This window comes from Terrapene carolina, unplaced genomic scaffold, assembly GCF_002925995.2.
Source record: "Terrapene carolina triunguis isolate 2854851 unplaced genomic scaffold, T_m_triunguis-2.0 Scaffold189, whole genome shotgun sequence".
Lineage (NCBI taxonomy): Eukaryota > Metazoa > Chordata > Testudines > Emydidae > Terrapene > Terrapene triunguis.
This window is the reverse complement of record NW_020664540.1, coordinates 6,171,099-6,190,676: the sequence shown is the minus strand read 5'-3', so window position 1 is coordinate 6,190,676 and position 19,578 is coordinate 6,171,099. Positions and strand designations below refer to the sequence as shown.

The window sequence follows — 19,578 nt, the reverse complement described above, 5'->3', positions numbered from 1 at the left end:
CTGTCTGTTACTACTTAGAACCACTTAAATCCTACTTTCTGTATTTAATAAAATCACTTTTTACTTATTAATTAACTCAGAGTATACCTCTACCCCGATGTAACACGAATTCGGATAGAACGCGGTAAAGCAGTGCTCTGGGGGGGCGGGGCTGTGCACTTCAGTGGATCAAAGCAAGTTCGATATAACGAGGTTTCACCTATAACGCAGTAAGATTTTTTGGCTCCCGAGGACAGCGTTATATCGGGGTAGAGGTGTATGTGTTAATAACTGGGTGGGAAAACAGCTGTGCATCTCTCTCTATCAGTGTTATAGAGGGTGAACAATTTATGAGTTTACCCTGTATAAACTTTATACAGGGTACAACGGATTTATTTGGGTTTAGACCCCATTGGGAGTTGGGCATCTGAGTGTTAAAGACAAGAACACTTCTGTAACCTGCTTTCAGGTAAGCCTATAGCTGTTAGGGGACGTGATCCAGACCTGGGTCTGGGTTTGCAGCAGGCTAGCGAGTCTGGCTCAAACCAGGCAGGGCACTGAAGTCCTAAGCTGACAGGGCAGGAAAGCAGGGGCAGAAGTAGTCTTGGTACATCAGGTGGCAGCTCCCAAGGGGGGTTCTGTGATCCAACCCGTCACATAGACATTGCCTTAGGACCGAATCCTGCAAGGTGTAACATCCAGGTGAACTGCCTTCAGGTTGCGTCTGCAAAAGTAAAGTAGTCTTCCTGCATGCTACACGTTGCAGGACTGGAGCCTTAATGCTTCCTACTATTTTTCTTCTCAAAATGAATACTAACTGGAGTGACTCTTTTTCTCCTGAAAAATCAGTGATTTCCCTCCTACGTGTAAATTTAAGTCTTACTTTAGTTACCTGCCATGCCTTTTTTTAGACCTAAGCATAACTTAGAAGTTGTATAGAAAAGACAAGGGGATAAAAACTCACCACATTTCATCATTCCTACTTCACAGCATTTCCGTAGTCTACATGCCTGACAGCTTTTACGCCTATTTTTATCTATTGTGCATTGATTGGTAGCTGGACAGATGTAATCATTGTGTCCTGCAACAGGATATAAAGAAAAAAAATTTAAATCTCAAGCAATATGTTAAATTTCTTCTGTTAGGTAACTTGAAAAACATTTTGTAGCTGATATAATGCTGAATACTACTGTTAGAGCAAAAGATATACAAAGCAAAGGTATTCAGCATCATTACAGAATGCAATAAATATGGCCACTGATTCTGGAAAGCACTTAAGCTTTTACATCAATGAAAATTAAGCATGTGTTTCTACTTAATGTGTTAAGTACTTACCTGAATCAGGACCAAAGAGTAATTTTTTCAAAAGTGCCTAAGTCACTTCAGCTCTTAAGTCTTAGAAATATCAATGGGACGTAGGCTCCTACGTGTCTAAGTCACTTTTGAAAATTGGACATAAATGCTTTTGGAAATTTTACCCAAAGTGCCTAAATTTCCATGCTGTATGAAACCTCAAGCATTCTGATTCTAGGTATTCTATAAAGCAGATTTTCATTATCAGTGCATGTTTTGCTGGCACAATGCCACTTGTTTCAGTGGCGTTTCAGTGGCGTTTCAGCAGCAGAGAATTTTGCCTAAGGGGTTTCACTAGTGTACTGGAGTAGACTATTATTTTATTAATTAAATACAACCAAGACACTTCCCGTAAAATACTGTACATTTCCCTTGCAGAAATTAGCCATGGATGCAAAATATTCTCTATCAGTTACAGTTTTTTATCAGTCTTCTCTCATATATTTGGGGCGGGGGGGATTATATTTTTAATTGCTGTAAAACTAATAGATCTATCAAAAAATAACAGAAGATTTTATGTTCTTGGTTCATGAACAAGCAGTTCAGGAGTTCTTTTCCCAAGGGTAACTATTTTAACTGAGCTACTGTGAACATTTCCTTGTAAAATTAAAATATTTTCCAACCTTGAATTTTTCAACCTACAGTGCTTAAAAAACATCAGGTTACAGTTTGTCTAATGTCTTACTGGCAGGTTTTGTGACTGACAAAAAAGCAGTTCAACCTGGGCAAAAGGGTTATAAGGTGGCTTTAAGCCACTTTTGTTGCTTCCTGATTTTAGGTTGCACCAGGGTCCAGAGCAATGTTCCCTCTAATTTTTTCCAATCAATGTGTGGAATAAATTTTGTTATGTGCACCGAGGTATGTGCAGATGTGCACCATCAGTAGAAACAAAAAACCTAGATATAATGTATATTTTTAAAAAGTTACCATAGGGATACTCCAGCCAGGACAGGTTAGGCATTTTAGAACTCACTACTCAAATAATTAAATGTAAGTGTACGAGAGAAATAAAAATGATGAAATGCATAGACCAGTCAAAAAACTAAAATAACAGCACTTTGAAAGAATAAAATTACAACGAATATATGTGCATTGCAGCAGGAAATACCAAGAAGTAACAACAAAAATAATACTTGTATGTGTTGGGAGGTGAGTGTGAAAGTGAGTGAGTGAGTGAGAGAGCATGTGTGCGAGACACAGAAATAGTATGTGTGCTGGCTGCTGGGGAAGTTTCTGAGAGATGCCACACACTCTGTCTTTAAGGCACTCACTGAAAGCTCTTCTGCTGTCCTGAACCCTGTCTTCCTTCCTCCCCCTACAGAGATGGGGTACATGGGTAGGGGGGAGGGGAGAGGAGAGAGAGAGCTGGCTGCTGGGGAAGTCTCAGAGACTGTGCACTATCTCTTTAAGGCACTCACTCATTCACCTGGAAGGCAGCTCTCTCCTGCTCTGAGTCCTGAGCCAGGCTGTCCCCTCTCCCCTGCTCTGTGGAGATGTGGGGGGCAGGAGAAGGGGGACACCCTGACATCAGCACCTCCCTTCTTCCCTCCCTCCCCACTCTGCACAGCCAGCAGAAGTATCCCAGGAGCAATATGGCTGCAAAGCAGGGGTGGCACCTGAACACACACTGCCAGATGTGCACGGCTCTGCTAATCAAGTGCGAAGCACTTGAATCACTCTTTGGCGGCTGCCCAACTGCACAGCTTAGAGGGAACACAGGTCCAGAGCAACTCCTGGAATTTAGACAATCCTGAGAGACAGTCTAAGTTACAGCAGTCTGTATCTGCCTGCATATCCGAAATTGTGCTGCCCATAGTCTCCTCTGCACTACATGCTGCAGTTTCAGCTCCTAACGTTTCTCTTCCACCCCATCTCTACCCCAACATGCTATTCATACCTACTTTGCTAAATGTCTTGAAAAAGGGGTACGTGGACAGCATATGGCTGTCTTCTGCAGTGCCCGCACCAGAACAATTCTCTCTTGGTCGGAATCAGAGCTTTTAGAACCACTTTACCTGGCACAAAGGGCCTGAAGCAGAGGCATAAACCTCACCAATAGTATTTAAAGAGATAAAGTCAACCTGAAATATTGTCTGTTTAAAAATTATTTTAAAGTAGTTTCAATACTGTTCAATTTTTGTGGTTTTACAAATCACGTTTTCTGTTTTAAATTCTTTTCTTTTTCCTGTTAAGATATGATAGAGAGCTTCCCCTGTTGTTTTTATGAATCTGACTATACGGAGGAAACAGTGAAATTGATTGCATACCAAGTCCTTTCAAATGCAAAATAAACAATCTGAAATTAAAGAGGAAAAAAAAAAACTCTCCCCCCTTCAGGAGTCATGCTGCCATTGGAGGCTCACACAGCAAGTGTGTGTTAGGAGTCACATAGAGGACTCAGAGGGGGTTATGGCTTCTTTTAGTAACATTAATTCCCACTCGGATTTCTACTTAGAAACTTGCATGAGGATGGAGAAAGCATGCCACAAAGAGTGACTAGTTTGTGGTTTTAACCATTCATCTATCACTGCTCCACTAAAAAAAAAAAAAAATCTTTAAGGAATCATTCACATACTGAATAGGTATGGAGGACTATCTGCAGGCTTGGGAGTGGGGGGGGAGGGGGGCCAAGTCTACTGACACTGTAATAAAGTCACTCCATCCATTCTGCAGATTTAGGGCATTTTTTTTGCCTTAATTCCTACTGCTTTTCTCCCCTTTGTATTGTGTAAGGAAGGAGAACATAGGCCCCATATTCTTTAATGGAACAACTTCGACCCCCAGTTGCATGCATACATAACTGCCATTGACTCCTATGCAGACAGAATTTAGCCCTGAAACTGGTCAGCTAAAGAGACATTTAGCTGAACTGTAGATATTCCTGAGCACCACTTTTCTAATTAAGGGTCATAGGTGCCAAATAATGTTGAAATTTACCTTTAAAAAACTTCCTCCACATTTTCTGTGCAAGCTAAAACCTTAAAATGATTTGCCTTTTGTGGCATCCGCCCCTAATCTACTACAACTGTAAACTCCATATAGACAGAGTTCAACAGGGAAGTACCAGGGGTTTTGTTTTTGTTTACTTGCCCATAAAGAACATAACTCTCCTATCTGGCATGCTGCTGTGCCAACTAACAATACAAAACTGTACAATTGTAAAGATCTGTCAACACCAGAACAGAAGGTATATTTTGAAGAAAAGTGAAAGGCCTCAAGCCAAAGCCACAATACTAACATATGCTCCCAAAGAAAAACAAAATTATGTGGCAAAACTCCCACTGACTTCAGTGGAAGCAGAACTGGACCATAAGATACTACAAATATCAGATAGCAAGCAAATTAATGTTGCTCAGAGCAAAAGATATTAATTTCCCTCTGTGCAGTACAACATGATAACAAAAGAGTTCAGGGATTTCTCAAATTGCTTAGGGCCAAATCAGCCTCCACTGATCTGAGTGAAGGAAAACTCAGGCTTGGTCTACACTGAACAGCATATATGCATCAATCAGGGTGTGAAGAAACCACATCCCTGACTGTCATAGTTATGCCTACAAAACCCCCCACTGTAGATGCAGCTATGTTGATGAAAGAGTGCTTCTGTTGGCAAAGCTAATGTTGTTCGAGGAGATGGTGTTCCTACACCAACAGGGTAGGAACTCCTGTTGGTGTTGGCTGCGTCTACACTAGAGGGCGATGCCAGCATAGCTATGTACATACCCTTAGCGTGGTGATCAGGGTTTTCCCCATGATTCTTCTCTCGTGTAAGAGGGGTTTCATACTTTGTACCAACTGCCATGGTAACAAGTTAAAATTTTGCCCCCAAAGCCTTTAAATACTGGGGGATCCATCCTGCTCAGGCATCTTCTGCCTGCCATCTCTGGCTTACTGGCAGCAGAGTTCAAATCAATCCATGTTGCCTGGGACTACCTAACTGCTGATGTCCCTAGAATCCCCTCAAGGGGAAGTTCTACAGTGCATGTTAAGCCATCCTCAGATTGACTAAACTGTAAGGAACTTGCTGTGTTCAGATCCCATTGACCTCAATAAGAATTTTTCTTTGAGTAAGCATTGGGATCCAGGTAGGTAACAAAACCGTCTTCTTTCTCTGTGTCTAGTAAAATTATGTTTTCGATATTTGCTTTGTAAAAACTTGACAATTACTCAAATCATAAAGGTTCTCATGAAGAAATCATAGTTTTAATTTTTGAATACAGTGCTTTTACTTCAAGTTTGATTGTAGTTACAATAAATCAGTGTGTAACTGTACTTCAGAAAATAACTGTAATCCCACAGTATTTTATGCAGTAGGTACTGGCATTTAAATACTAAAAAAAATAATACGAACTACAGATAATTTAATTCACATTGGCTATTGCAAAGTATTATGGTGATTGTCAAAAGGGATAACTTTATTTAATACAGCTCCCACAAAGCCAGCTAGGTAGCCTAAAGGAAACTTCAGGATTTTGGGGTGGGGAAGTTAAACAACAACCTGAACTAGCTTGGATGCAGAGTGTAAAATGTGTTTTGTGTAGTGAAGGCCATTTTTTTTATTTATAGAACCTCTGGATTAAGACCAAATGTTATCTGCCTAGGTGAATTAAAATGTTCAATGAACTAAAACACGTATACTGTTCAATGCTAAAGCGTAGGTGAGCAAAGCATATAATCAGGTTAACATTTTTCCTGGACATAATACTACAAGACCAATTTACTGAATATGTACACAAAAGTCTCATTTATCATTTTAGGTTTGATTTTACTGATTTCACACTACATGCAGATTTGACAGTCATTGTTATGTTGCATGCACAGTACATATGCTATCTTGAAAAGGCAAACCATTTTTGTACAAATTGCTATTCAGTGGGTGAAATTTACCCTGTTACACAGGACTCATGCAAGTACTTCCACATCACTAAATACCATTGCAAAAGGGGAAGAGAAGTATGAGCAGAGAAACTACTGGGGCCTGTCTTTTCATACCTCAGATATTACAGGGTGAGGGTCTGGCCTAGATCTAATTAAAAGAGCACAGAGAAGACTGGGAGCAGGCCAAGGGAGAGGTTATTGAAGCTTACTGGTGTCCAGTGGGCCAAAGCCCCAACCAAAGGATGCAGAAGCCACTATTTCACCCCACAGATTGTAACAGTAGGCAAGGAGAGAATACATTATGTACCTATAGCCATCAGTGGGTTTGCACTGAGTTCCAGTATTTGAGAACTAAAACTTTGCAGTAAGGCTTTCAAAGATTAGAAGGTGAGGTTTATCTTGATCCTAGTTAAGAAGAGCTGCAATGTGACTCCATGAAAATAACTTTTAGATTTTACCTAGTATGAGTGAGGTTCTTCAGAGTTAAATTATTTATATCAGTGAAACTTTTAGTTATTTTTTATCCTTCCATCCTATCCCCACTATCTCTACCTTTTATCAGCCACAATTATTACACCAACTTTGCATTTCTGAAGGCAAAGTAATCTGTAAGAGTCTGGGGTGCCATTTCTCTGATATGTCTGCTCCAGGGTTTTAAATGGCAACATATTTCGTATCCTTCCCTAAAGAGATCAAGTGTCCATTCCCTTCCCAACGCCAACAAACAAACGACCATAAGATGAAGTATTCAAATCATGTTATACTACTGTACACTAATTGCAACTTATGTATATGATCATCAAAGACACCACCTTTTGAAGCAAAGGCTTCCAAAACTATTTTTCCTACCTTGGATACTTCTTTTAAAGAATGCTTTACATCCTTCACAAGACCAAACGCCATAGTGATATCCTGAAGCATAATCACTGCAGACTGCACAGAAGTGTGCCTCTCTTTTTGAACCAGGACTATTCACAGCAGGACTTGTACAATCACTGCCATTAGATTTTCTTTTTAATGTCTCTCTGAAGGAAAAGTAAACAATCAGTTATAAAAGAGTAAAAAATTAGGATATATTTCAAATTCTCATTTTTCATTGTATTCACTTTAGCCTTTTTAAAGGCTCATTATTACTGAGCATGTTGCAATCTGAAACACTCTGTGTTAAGTGTTTGTCTCACAACGTAATTAAAACAAATACTGTAACTCTAATGTTGTTGATACAGATTGTCTGGAAAGATTTGGAGCACCCGGGCGAATAGATTGTACTGTTGAGGTGATAATTATACAAACTCACAGAAATTTAAATACACAGGACCTAGTGAATGGTAAGTGAGCAGCAAATGATTGGATGCCGTATTTAGGAAATTTGCCATGGGAACTGGAGCTCTCAGATACCACTATGACTGATGCAGTATAAAAACTAAATGGAATAGCAAATAGACTTTAGTCTGCTACATACTGGTAGTCACTGGCAATGGACAATTCTAACTGTAGCAATTTCCTGGTAAATTTCTATTTTGAGTCCATCTTAAGTCAGGAAACTTCTCCTCCTTCATTATTCCAAAAAGGAGTCTCATAAGCAGCATAAGAGCGTCCTGAGGTTCACCAAAAGAATCCATTTCTGAATTGTCTGAGAGTACTAATATCAAGAGACAGGGTTTTGATCACAGAGTTATTTGGGGAGGGGGTTGGCAAGTGTTTTAATTGCTGGTGAGAAAGTGGTCTTGGTTTCATTTTAGTGACAACAGAATGCAGGTTGTGCTACACACCTTGCTTCAGATGTATTCATTCCCTAATGAGGAGCTTCATTCATTCATTCCAGCTGGCTGAATCTCAAATAACTGATAGAACTGAATTTGAAATCTCAAGGGCCAGCTCAGTAGATTGGGGACAGTGAGACTTATCAATAAGTCCTTTACTGAGGTTACCATGTTGAAATGTCCTAATGGCAAGGCTCTTGGACAAAAGGATGCCTGGATACAAGTAGGAAGGGGAAAGAGAGAGGGGCAAGATCACTAAGAGCAAAACATTGCTTGTTTCTGAGGTATAACAACCAGTTCCAAATACAGTACTTATTGATCTGATGAAGGATGGAGTAATGTAAATGGGAATTGTGATAAGAATAGGGAATCAGTTGATTCGTGTCCCTGGATGCTATAAGGAAACAATAAGAAATTAGAGGGATTTAGAAAGAGGTAGTGGTGCTAGGGAATTATTTCATAATGTATACCCAGAGAACAAAGTGTGTTGTAAGCAAACTGAGAAAAAACACAGCATCTTGCCTTTTGGATGACTGTAGCAGATCTTAAGTCCTTGGCAAATAGAATTTGTAGCTAGAACTGGAGAGAATATAGTATTCTGTGTGCATGTAGGCAACAACAGTATGCAAAAAAACCCAGAAGCTACATAATCATTTATGTGCCTAGATATAAGCAAAGTAGCAGGGCCTTCAGAGTTACTCTCAGATTCTACTCTTCCTACATTCTAGTAAGAACAGACAGGAGGAGATCAGGTATATCAATCAGTGTAGGCAGTAGGGTTTTAAGTTCTTAGGGAGCTAGCATATATTTCTGGGGCAGGAAAAACCTATTCACCAAAGACTCTACGTGGAACTTTAGAAAAGCACTTAAAAATATACTCCAGCCATACTGAAAGGATGAATAAGAACACTGATTGTAAAGGAAAATGTAGAAGCATGCTTTAACATAGTCAATGTAGTTTTAACTATCACTAAAGCAGATTTATCCCAGTTTTAAAGAAAGGATGAAGGGACAAAAATAATTAGCCTGTTTTATTAGAGATTGCAAGTATTACAGCAGAAAAGGAGCTTACAAAAACTGGAAAAGCTGGAGAGAGGAAGAAGTGGTTATCTAGCACATATAGGAGATTATTCTGAATAGATTTTGACACAAAAATATGAAAATGTTTACTGGCTAAATTCAGTTTACTAGGATTTAAGAAAAATGAATAATTACTGGGTACGAATACACTGCAGAGTATAAATAAGATTAGATGATTAACTAGCATGATTCTGGCTCACACATGGTTTAACCGATTGCCAATCCTGAGTCGGAAATGTATACTCTCTCAAGGCAATTGGCAAGGGCCAATCGGGGGGGGAAGCACTGAGTGGAGATAATTAGAATCAAGTTGGTGTATCCCACATGATCAATTTCCTGCTATTTCAGGGAGTGAAAACTGGTGGACATATTCCTTCCTGTCATCTATTTCACTGTTTCTGTAGGAAAGCAAGTCATTTGGGGTTTAGCGTTAGAAGCATAGCTGTATTTTTATGTTGTAAATGAGAACAAACGTTCATTAGCCTAATTTTAGATTTACAATGAGAATTAAGATCAATTAAGAATACCTTAATTCTACTCATTGATATACTATAAAAAGTTATGTTTCAGAATATTGAAATCTCTATTATTAAACATTAGAAATGTTAAAATTGGAAGTAAAAGAAAATTACACACTATAATGCATAACTAACAAATATTACAAGGCAGAAAGCAAGCGCTATATATTGTTAAAATCTATTGGAGGGGGAGAGACTAGAACTGGTTGTGAAAGGAAACTCCTGGGCCTCTCAAACGGCATCATAAAAATGCCCATGAGAATTAATAATTCTGTCTTTGTAACAGGGTATAAATAGTGTGCAGTAAGGCAGGCCTGAGGCAAACAATGCTTGAACAATGAGGCAAAAAACAAGATATTGAATGGCTGCTCATTAAAAGAGTATCCTCCATATTGTGCAATGAATGAAGCAGGGGTCTTGTGAAAAAAGTAGTATGTGATCATGTAATTAAAGACTGTATCATCATAACGCACACTAGGGGGCCAATTTGAGGTTACACAGTCAACCTTAATTTTGGCATTTTCTAATTTTTCACTTTCCAACCTTAATAATGTTCTTTTAACATAGTTTTTGTGTGCGCGTGCGTGTGTAAAATATCCTCATTTTATGCCATAATTCCTCTGTTCACAGTACTGTAACTTTTTAAATTAAAAGATAACTTTTAGTGAAAGGAGAGGGAGGAAAGGAGGGAACAACTTAAAGTTCAAAAAAGAGTACCGGCCAAGATATTCAAAAATAGGAACCTAAAGATATTAGATTTCTGTTGCTAAATTCATTTTTTTCTGTATAAGGTTCATGTGTCTAAGGCTGTGTGAACTATTATTGATCACATAGGATCTGATTCTGATGAAATTCAATAAAGACAAGTGCAAAGAATTTCACTTAGGAAGGAAAAATCAAATGCACAACTACAAAATGGGGAATAATTGGCTAGTTAGTAGGACTGCTAAAAAGAATCTGGGGTATAGTGGATCACAAATGGAATATGAGCCAACAATGTGATATAGTTTAAAAAAAAAGACCAATATCATTCTGGGATGCATTAACAGGTGTGTCATATGTAAAACATGGGAGGTAATTGTCCCACTCTACTTGGCACTGATGCAACCTCAAGCTGGAATACTGTGTCCAGTTCTAGTGCCACACTTTAGGAAAGATGTGGGCAAATTGGAGAAAGAATCCAGAGAAGAGCAACAAAAATGAGAAAAGGTTTAGAAAACCTGTCATATGAGGAAAGGTTAAAAAAGTAGGCATGTTTAGTCTTGGGAAAAGAAGACTGGGGGCGGGGAGGAGAAACCTGATAATCTTCAAATATGTTAATGGCCATTATAAAGAGGGTGGTGATCAATTGTTCTTCATGTCCAATGAAGTTAGAACAAGAAGTAATGGGCTTAATCTGCAGCAAGAGAGATTTAGGTTAGATATTAGGAAAAACTTTCTAACTATGAGGTTAGTTCAGCTATGGAATAGGCTTCCAAAGGAGGTTGCGGAATACCCATCATGTGAGGTTGGACAAACACCTGTCAGGGGCGGTCTAGGTTTACTTAGGCCTGGTCTACACTACGACTTTAATTCGGATTTAGCTGCGTTAATCCGAATTAACCCTTCACCCGTCCACACTACAGAGCCAGTTAATTCGAATTAAAGGGCACTTAAAATCGATTTCTGTACTCCACCTCGACGAACGGAGTAGCGTCAAAATCGATTTTGTTAATTCGAATTAGGGTTAGTGTGGCCACAAATCGATGGTATTGGCCTCCGGGAGCTATCCCACAGTGCACCACTGACCGCTCTGGACAGCAATCTGAACTCGCATGCACTGGCCAGGTAGACAGGAAAAGACCCAGGAAAATTTGAATTTCATTTCCTGTTTGCTCAGCGTGGAGAGCACAGGTGACCACAGATACCTCAGCTCATCAGCACAGGTAACCATGCAGGCTGATAATCGAAAAAGAGCACCAGCATGGACCACACGGGAGGTACTGGATCTGATCGCTGTATGGGGTGAGGATTCAGTGCTAGCAGAACTTCGTTCAAAGAGACGAAATGCCAAAACTTTTGAAAAAATCTCCAAGGGCATGATGGAGAGAGGCCACAATAGGGACTCAGATCAGTGCCGCGTGAAAGTGAAGGAGCTCAGACAAGCCTATCAAAAAACAAAGGAGGCAAACGGTCGCTCCAGGTCAGAGCCGCGGACATGCCGCTTCTACGCAGAGCTGAATGCAATTCTAGGGGGGGCCGCCACCACTACCCCACCTGTGATCGTGCAAACCGGGTCTGGGATAGTCTCTACACCTGAGGATTCTGCGGATGGGGAAGAGGAGGAGGAGGAGGAGGAGGATCTTGCAGAGAGCACCCAGCACTCCGTTCTCCCCAACGGGCAGGAGCTTTTTCTCAGCCTGACTGAAGTACCCTCCCAAGCCAGTAGCCAAGACCATGACCCCATGGAAGGGACCTCAGGTGAGTTTACCTTTTAAAATATAAAACATGGTTTAAAAGCAAGGTTTTTTAATGATTATTTTGCCCTGAGGACTTGGGATGCATTCGCAGCCAGTACAGCTACTGGAAAAGTCTGTTAACGTGTCTGGGGATGGAGCGGAAATCCTCCAGGGACATCTCCATGAAGCTCTCCTGGAGGTACTCCAAAAGCCTTGCCACAAGGTTTCTGGGCAGTGCCGCTTTATTCCGTCCTCCATGGTAGGACACTTGTCCACGCCATGCTTGCAGCAAGTAATCTGGTATCATTGCCTGACAAAGCCTGGCAGCGTATGGTCCCGGTGTTTGCTGGCATTCAAGCAACATCCGTTCTTTATCTCGCTGTGTAATCCTCAGGAGAGTGATATCGCTCATGGTAACCTGCTTGAAATACGGGAACTTAATTAAGGGGACAGAGGTGGCCGTTCCTACTGGGCTGTTTGCCTGTGGCTGATAAGAAATCCTTCCCTGCAGTTAGCCAAGCGCAGGGGCAGGGGGGGGAAATTGGCCCAGAGCTTTTCGTGTTTGGCTAGCAGGGATCTTCCCTGATACCAGCTGTGGGGGGAAGGGTAAAGCGATCATTCCAGGGAATTCATGGCGGGAGGGGGGGGCGGGGGGGTTAGTTTGTTTTCTGCTGCTGAAGGTTAACAGGAAAACCTCAGCAGTCAACAGGCTTTGATTGGTATGTTGGAAAGGAGGGCGCAGAAGCCGAAAGACAATGGCTTACCATGGCTGCCTGCAAGCTGAATTCTGTTGCCCGGACCTGCGTCTGTGATCTCTAACACCAAAGCCACAGGCACTCAATATTAAGATGGAAAATGCGACCTTGTACTGAAATCACATGTGCTATGTAATGTGAATAGTGTTCACCATGAAAGAGTACAAGCATTGTTCTGTAAAATGTATCATTTTAAAAACTCTACTTTTTTCAACCCTCCCTCTAGCAGCTGCAAATGTTTCAAGCCTCCCTCCTGCGTCCAGAAGGCTATCTCAGATAAGGCGTCGTAGAAAGATGACGCGAGACGACATGTTCAAAGAAATAATGAAATCCACCCACAATCAAAGAGCTCATTTGAATGAGTGGAAGGACACTGTATCTAAATTTAGGAAAGATGCCAGTGAACGTGAGGTCTTGAGGGATGCTCAAGATGAGAGGTGGCAGGCTGCAACGCTGGGGCTGCTGCGTGAGCAAACGGACATGCTCCGGCGTCTGGTGGAGCTTCAGGAACGGCAGCAGGATGACAGACTGCCGCTGCAGCCGCTGTATAACCTACCTCCCCCCTCACCATGTTCCATATCCTCCTCACCCAGACGTGTAAGAACGCGGGGGGGGAGGCTCCGTGCACCCTCTCACTCCACCCCAGGGGAGAGCCCAACCAAAAGGCTGTCATTATATTGAATTTGATCAGTGGCCTTAGACTTCCCTCTTATCCTCCTCCCAAACCTCACCCAGATTACCTTCTTGGTTCTCTCCCTATGTTTATAATCACTTAATAAAGAATACATGATTTTTAAACGATAGTGACTTTATTACCTTTGAAAGAAAGCTGGGGGGAGGGTGGGTTGCTTACAGAGAATGAATGAGAATGAAGGGGGCTGGTTTTCATGAAGGGAGAAACAAACAGAAATTTCACACTGTAGCCTGGCCAGTCATGAAACTGGTTTTCAGAGCTTCTCTGATGCACAGCGCTTCCTGGTGTGTTCTTCTAATCGCCCTGGTGTCTGGCTGCGCGTAATCAGCAGCCAGGCGATTTGCCTCAGCCTCCCACCCGGCCATAAAGGTCTCCCCCTTACTTTCACAGAGATTGTGGAGCACACAGCAAGCAGAAATAACAATGGGGACATTTCTTTGGCTGAGGTCAGAGCGAGTTAGTAGCGATCTCCAGCGCGCTTTTAAACGGCCAAATGCACATTCTACCACCATTCTGCACTTGCTCAGCCTGTAGTTAAACAGCTCCTGACTCCTGTCCAGGCTGCCTGTGTATGGCTTCATGAGCCATGGCATTAAGGGGTAGGCTGGGTCCCCAAGGATAATGATAGGCATTTCAACATCCCCAACGGTTATTTTCTGGTCCGGGAAGTAAGTCCCTTGCTGCAGCCGTTTAAACAGATTAGTGTTCCTGAAGACGCGTGCATCATGAACCCTTCCCAGCCACCCCACGTTGATGTCGGTGAAACGTCCCTTGTGATCTACCAGTGCTTGCAGCACCATTGAAAAGTACCCCTTGCGGTTTACGTACTGGGTACCCTGGTGCTCCGGTGCCAAGATAGGGATGTGGGTTCCATCTATCGCCCCACCACAGTTAGGGAATCCCATTGCAGCAAAGCCATCCACTATGACCTGCACATCCCCCAGAGTCACTAGCTTGTGTAGCAGCACCTCAGTGATTGCTTTGGCTACTTGTATCACAGCAGCCCCCACAGTAGATTTGCCCACTCCAAATTGATTCCCCACTGACCGGTAGCTGTCTGGCGTTGCAAGCTTCCACAGGGCTATTGCCACTCGCTTCTCAACTGTGAGGGCTGCTCTCATCCTGGTATTCTGGCGCTTCAGGGCAGGGGAAAGCAAGTCACAAAGTTCCATGAAAGTGCCCTTACGCATGCGAAAGTTCCGCAGCCACTGGGAATCGTCCCACACCTGCAACACTATGCGGTCCCACCAGTCTGTGCTTGTTTCCCGGGCCCAGAATCGGCGTTCCATGCCTATAACCTGCCCCATTAACAGCATGATCTCCAAAGCACCGGGTCCCGCGGTTCGATAGAATTCCATGTCTATATCCTCATCACTCTCGTCGCCGCGCTGCTGTAGCCTGCTCCTCTCCGCCTGGTTTTCCAGGTTCTTGTTCAGCATAAACTGTACGATAAGGCGCGAGGTATTTACAATGTTCATGACTGCTGTCTTGAGCTGAGCGGGCTCCATGCTTGCCGTGGTATGGAGTCTGCTGCGTTCAGCCAGGAAAAAAGGCGCGAAATGGTTGTCTGCCGTCCGTTGCTTTCATGCAGGGAGGGGGGGAGGGGGGGAGGGGTGAGGCTGTACCCAGAACCACCTGCGACAATGTTTTGGTCCCATCAGGCACTGGGATCTCAACCCAGAATTCCAATGGGCAGGGGAGACTGCGGGAACTATGGGATAGCTATGGGATAGCTACCCACAGTGCAACGCTCCAGAAATCGACGCTAGCCCCGGTACATGGACGCACACCACCGAATTAATGTGCTTAGTGTGGCCGCATACAATCGAATTTATACAACCTGTTTCCCAAATTCGAATTATCTAAATTCGGATTAATCGCGTAGTGTAGACGTACCCTTAGTTGTGCCATAGCACAGAGGGCTGGATTTGATGACTTCTCAAGGTCCCTTTCAACTCTACATTTCTATGATTTTATGCATTTTCAACTCAAGGAAAGTTTTGTATCTCATATTTAAACAAATACCTTACTTCATTATGGGTTTTAAAAATTACTTGGAACTTCTGCTTATGATCAATGGAACAGGCGGCTGGTTCCTCAGAGTTCATACTCTCCACTATTTGATATTTCATTTCAGTTATTATTCGTAAGTGTTCAGCATCATAATAAATGGCAATAAATTAATATCATGAACACTGTATTAAGACTTCACCACAGGATGAAGCAAAAAGGAGAAGCAGGACTGTGTAGAAAAATGTTCTTATTCAAGTCTAGATATCTACAATAAGGAAAATTGCTTCTGTTTTATCTTTGTGGTCTACATTTATAATGAATCCCCATTCTTAGAACTGTGCTCCCCCCATGAATGGGAACAAAATATGCTATAGCATAACAGTTAAAAAAAAAAAATCAACTGTCTCACTAGTAGGCAGTATGGCAACTATCTACTGATGAAAAACAATGGTTACCCACTTCTTCAAATTTCAGCTATTTATGACACATTAGTATGAAAAAATAATCAGCCAACTAGTAGAAAAGAAATATTGGGTATGTGTGGACTTTATTATAACTGCTATGCTTAGCAAACAAGTATAAGATACCACCATTCATACAAAAAGGAACTAAAATACAGGCTGAAATACTATGCTGTGCCTCCCAGAGGCACAGTGCAGAAGGCACTGCCCAGAGGAAGCAGGGCTGTCCCAGAGAACGCGCCAGTGTCCTGTGTCCGATGAAGTGGGCTTTAGCCCACGAAAGCTTATGCTCAAATAAATTTGTTAGTCTCTAAGGTGCCACAAGTACTCCTTATTCTTTTTGTTAATACCCAAAGTTACAACAGCCTCCACACAGCTGCCTCTGGCTTGCAGCATAAGCCAGCATGGCCATAGTGGGTGGTATCCACTGCAGTCCTATTCTTAGCATGCCGTGCTCTGACTTCCCAATGCAGGGCTGTGATAGAATTCTCTCTTGGCCCTCTGCAGGCTGTGTATGGCACTTACACAAATACAACGCCTGAGATGGGGGCCAGGGGAATAATGTAGGTCAAGGCCCAAGGGTTCTCAAACTTCATTGCACTTTGACCTCCTTCTGACCACAAAAATTACTACATGACCCCGGGGGGGGGGGGGGGGGGGGGGGGGGAAGACCAAAGCCTGAGCCTGCCCGAGTCCCGCTGCCCCAGGTGTGGGGGGCAAAGCCAAAGCTTGACCCCCACCACCATGGGTGGGGGGCTCAAAGCTGAAGCCCCAGGGCAGGGGGCTTGTAACCTGAGCCACACTGCCTAATGCTGAAGCCAGCCCTGGCGACTCCATTAAAACAGGGTCAGGACCCCAAAGTGGGTCCCAACCCACAGTTTGAGAACCGCTGATGTAGGTAATAGGAGAAATAGGCTAACTTTTCTGATATTTAACATTATTTTATTTTTTTAATTTTAATTTAATTTATAATTTAAATTTTTTATTTTTATTTAATTTAATTTAAATTTAATAGCTCAAATCTGGATTCTTTACACGATACTGAATACAAGCAGTAATGCCTGTAATAAGTAAAGAACCTTGTGACTGAACATTTAGCTGCTGAAGGAACAACTGTGTTTGCAATGACCACATTTGTAAACAGATTTTATGCACAAACTGAGTAACTGCATCCTCTAACTGATGCTTATGTTGACTCCCACCTATGTATTCAAGTGTGGAGTATGTGTAGAAAAAGTGTGGCTGTATTTTTACAGACACACCCAGTTGCTCACGGATGAAAATTTTGACCAAAGAATCTGCTGTGCAAATCTCAACTGTCTGTACTGATCTTTGACTGGCTATAGCCTCCAAAGAAACTTTTTAACACAATCTTGTAGAGTGAGACAGTCCTGTTAATGAATAGCAACTGCTAAACGCTGTTAGCGAGCCATACAATAATATGGTTCTCTTGGACACAGTTTATCCTATTGCATCAATGTTAAACCCAAAGAGAATTTTTAAAGTATACCACAACATTGAAGTCCTTGGAGATACCAAGTTTTTACACAGTGCTGGCTTAATGAAGCGTATAGTAATGAGTAACCCACCCCAGCAGCTGTAGATAATATTTCCAGACAGAGCCATCTTAAAAAGTAATAAACTTCTGAAATTTAGATATAAACACAATAGCGCTTATGGAGTTCATTTTCTCATGGACCAGTGCGTAAAAATCATATGTAAAAAAATACAACCTTAAAATGATTGAATAAAATGTCAAGTAATAACTTGCAAAAATGCCGAAAGAATAAAATATTTACCTGTTCATAGGCAGTGCATGGTCCACTGGTCTTGCGTCACACCATGGGCTCTTTGGTTGCTCTGCATATAAAAGTGATGACTGGCAATGTAATGTCAAAGGTGAAATATGGCCAGGAGCAGACCATAAAACATTTGGGCTTGATGTCTGCCTTACAGATGCACTTTCTGAATCGCTGAAATTGCTAGGAATGTTGTAATTCATCATGGCAGGACTATAGAAAGCCATTGCAGAATATTCGTGTCTGTTTTCCACATATGATGAAGGAATATAAATTGGACTCTGTTGCATTGTCAGAGGAGACTGACTGCAGCTATAAACAGGAGAGCCGATGCCAGAAGGTGAGCTTTTAATTTCTATTTTACTATGTCCAATATCCTGAATTGGCAGTAACTGAGAAAACTCCTTGTGAGAAGATGCACAGACAGACATTCTGAAGTAAGACTGAAGCAGAGTATCTGTTGTTCAAATAGTCATCCGAAGATATTTAAGCTAGAAAAATAAAAATGTTAAAAGTTGCTTAATTTTCTAAACTAAAGAGAATACGGGTAATAAAAATGCATGTCTTGAAGCTTTTTATGTAGTGGTAAAGATGCAGTCAAAATTAAAAATTAAAATGACAGTGAAAAATAATTCACACATTGCATTTAAGCTTCACATTTGCTTTCTAAAATGTCTAAATTCTGTGTGTAAATCTTAACACAAGTTTTTGAAGCGTGCTATTCAGAACTTTGATCTCAGAAAATCTACTTGAACATTTAAATGCTTCAAATTTTAAAAAAAAATCCCATAAGTCTGCAAGCTTTTATAGTTATCTGTGAATTTTCTCCCCTCCATTCCCCCAATACACTTTTTTCTGTGACCTAGACTGGCAACAGAAATGGAAACAATCCCTCTATTTACCCACAGTAGACACATTTAACCAAATTCAGCCCTAGTTCAATTTAGTCCAGTAAAAACAACAAAACTGCCCTCCTAAAGATCTTTCCCTGACCTGGAGGAATTACCTTGTATTGGCATGCAAAATATGACTTCAAGACCTGAACTTCATCCCAACTTTTACATTAGGGGTAGGCAACCTATGGCACGCGTGCCAAAGGCGGCACGTGAGCTGATTTTCAGTGGCACTCACACTGCCCGGGTCCTGGCCACCAGTCCGGGGGGGCTCTGCATTTTAATTTAATTTTAAATGAAGCTTCTGAAACATTTTTAAAACCTTATTTATTTTACATACAACAATAATTTAGTTATGGTATATTATAGACTTATAGAAAGGGACCTTCTAAAAACGTTAAAATGTATTACTGGCACGCGAAACCTTAAATTAGAGTGAATAAATGAAGACTCGGCACACCACTTCTGAAAGGTTGCTGACCCCTGTTTTACATACAAGTAAGGTCTTAAATATTTAACAAAATCTCATATCTAGCAATCCAAGACATTAAAATGTTATGTGACAGATATTGCAATTGGATGCAGTATCTTTGGGGACCATAGGCTCTGTCCCTCTCACTCACTATTGCAGCATGCTCAGCTTGGAGGTGCAGGGCTTTGGGGTATTTCTGAAGAGGTAGGCGTGGGGCAGGCTCTGTTCCCTCAGGCAGAGGACAATATAGCAGCCTGCCTGCTTAGTGATTTATTCCCATTGTTCTTAGTGAATTCCCCCAGGAGTATAAAACAGGTGTAAAAATTTTAAGGCTCCTTTACATTGCCAGAGTGGGTTAAAGGAGCCTTATTGTAAAGGACAGCATGGCCTTATAAAGGCTTATGGTGCTTTAGTGATTAGAAGTGGTCTAAATTTTTGGACTGAAATTTTTTTTTTAATCAAAACATGCTCCATGAACTTTTTCT

The 19,578-nt window shown here is 41.6% G+C and overlaps 1 protein-coding gene across 1 annotated transcript in view; it reads right to left on the bottom strand.

Moving 5' to 3' along the window:
* Positions 1 to 18,171, bottom strand: part of ESR2 (estrogen receptor 2) — a 68,491-nt gene extending 50,320 nt beyond the window's left edge. The window contains exons 1-3 of the mRNA XM_026654245.2: positions 17,729 to 18,171; positions 7,057 to 7,232; positions 944 to 1,060 (exon numbers count right to left, since the gene is read on the bottom strand). Of these exons, the coding sequence (XP_026510030.1) occupies positions 944 to 1,060; positions 7,057 to 7,232; positions 17,729 to 18,159 (724 nt within the window). The 5' untranslated portion in view covers positions 18,160 to 18,171. The remainder of the gene's footprint in view (positions 1 to 943; positions 1,061 to 7,056; positions 7,233 to 17,728) is intronic.
* Positions 18,172 to 19,578: the final 1,407 nt, after the last annotated feature.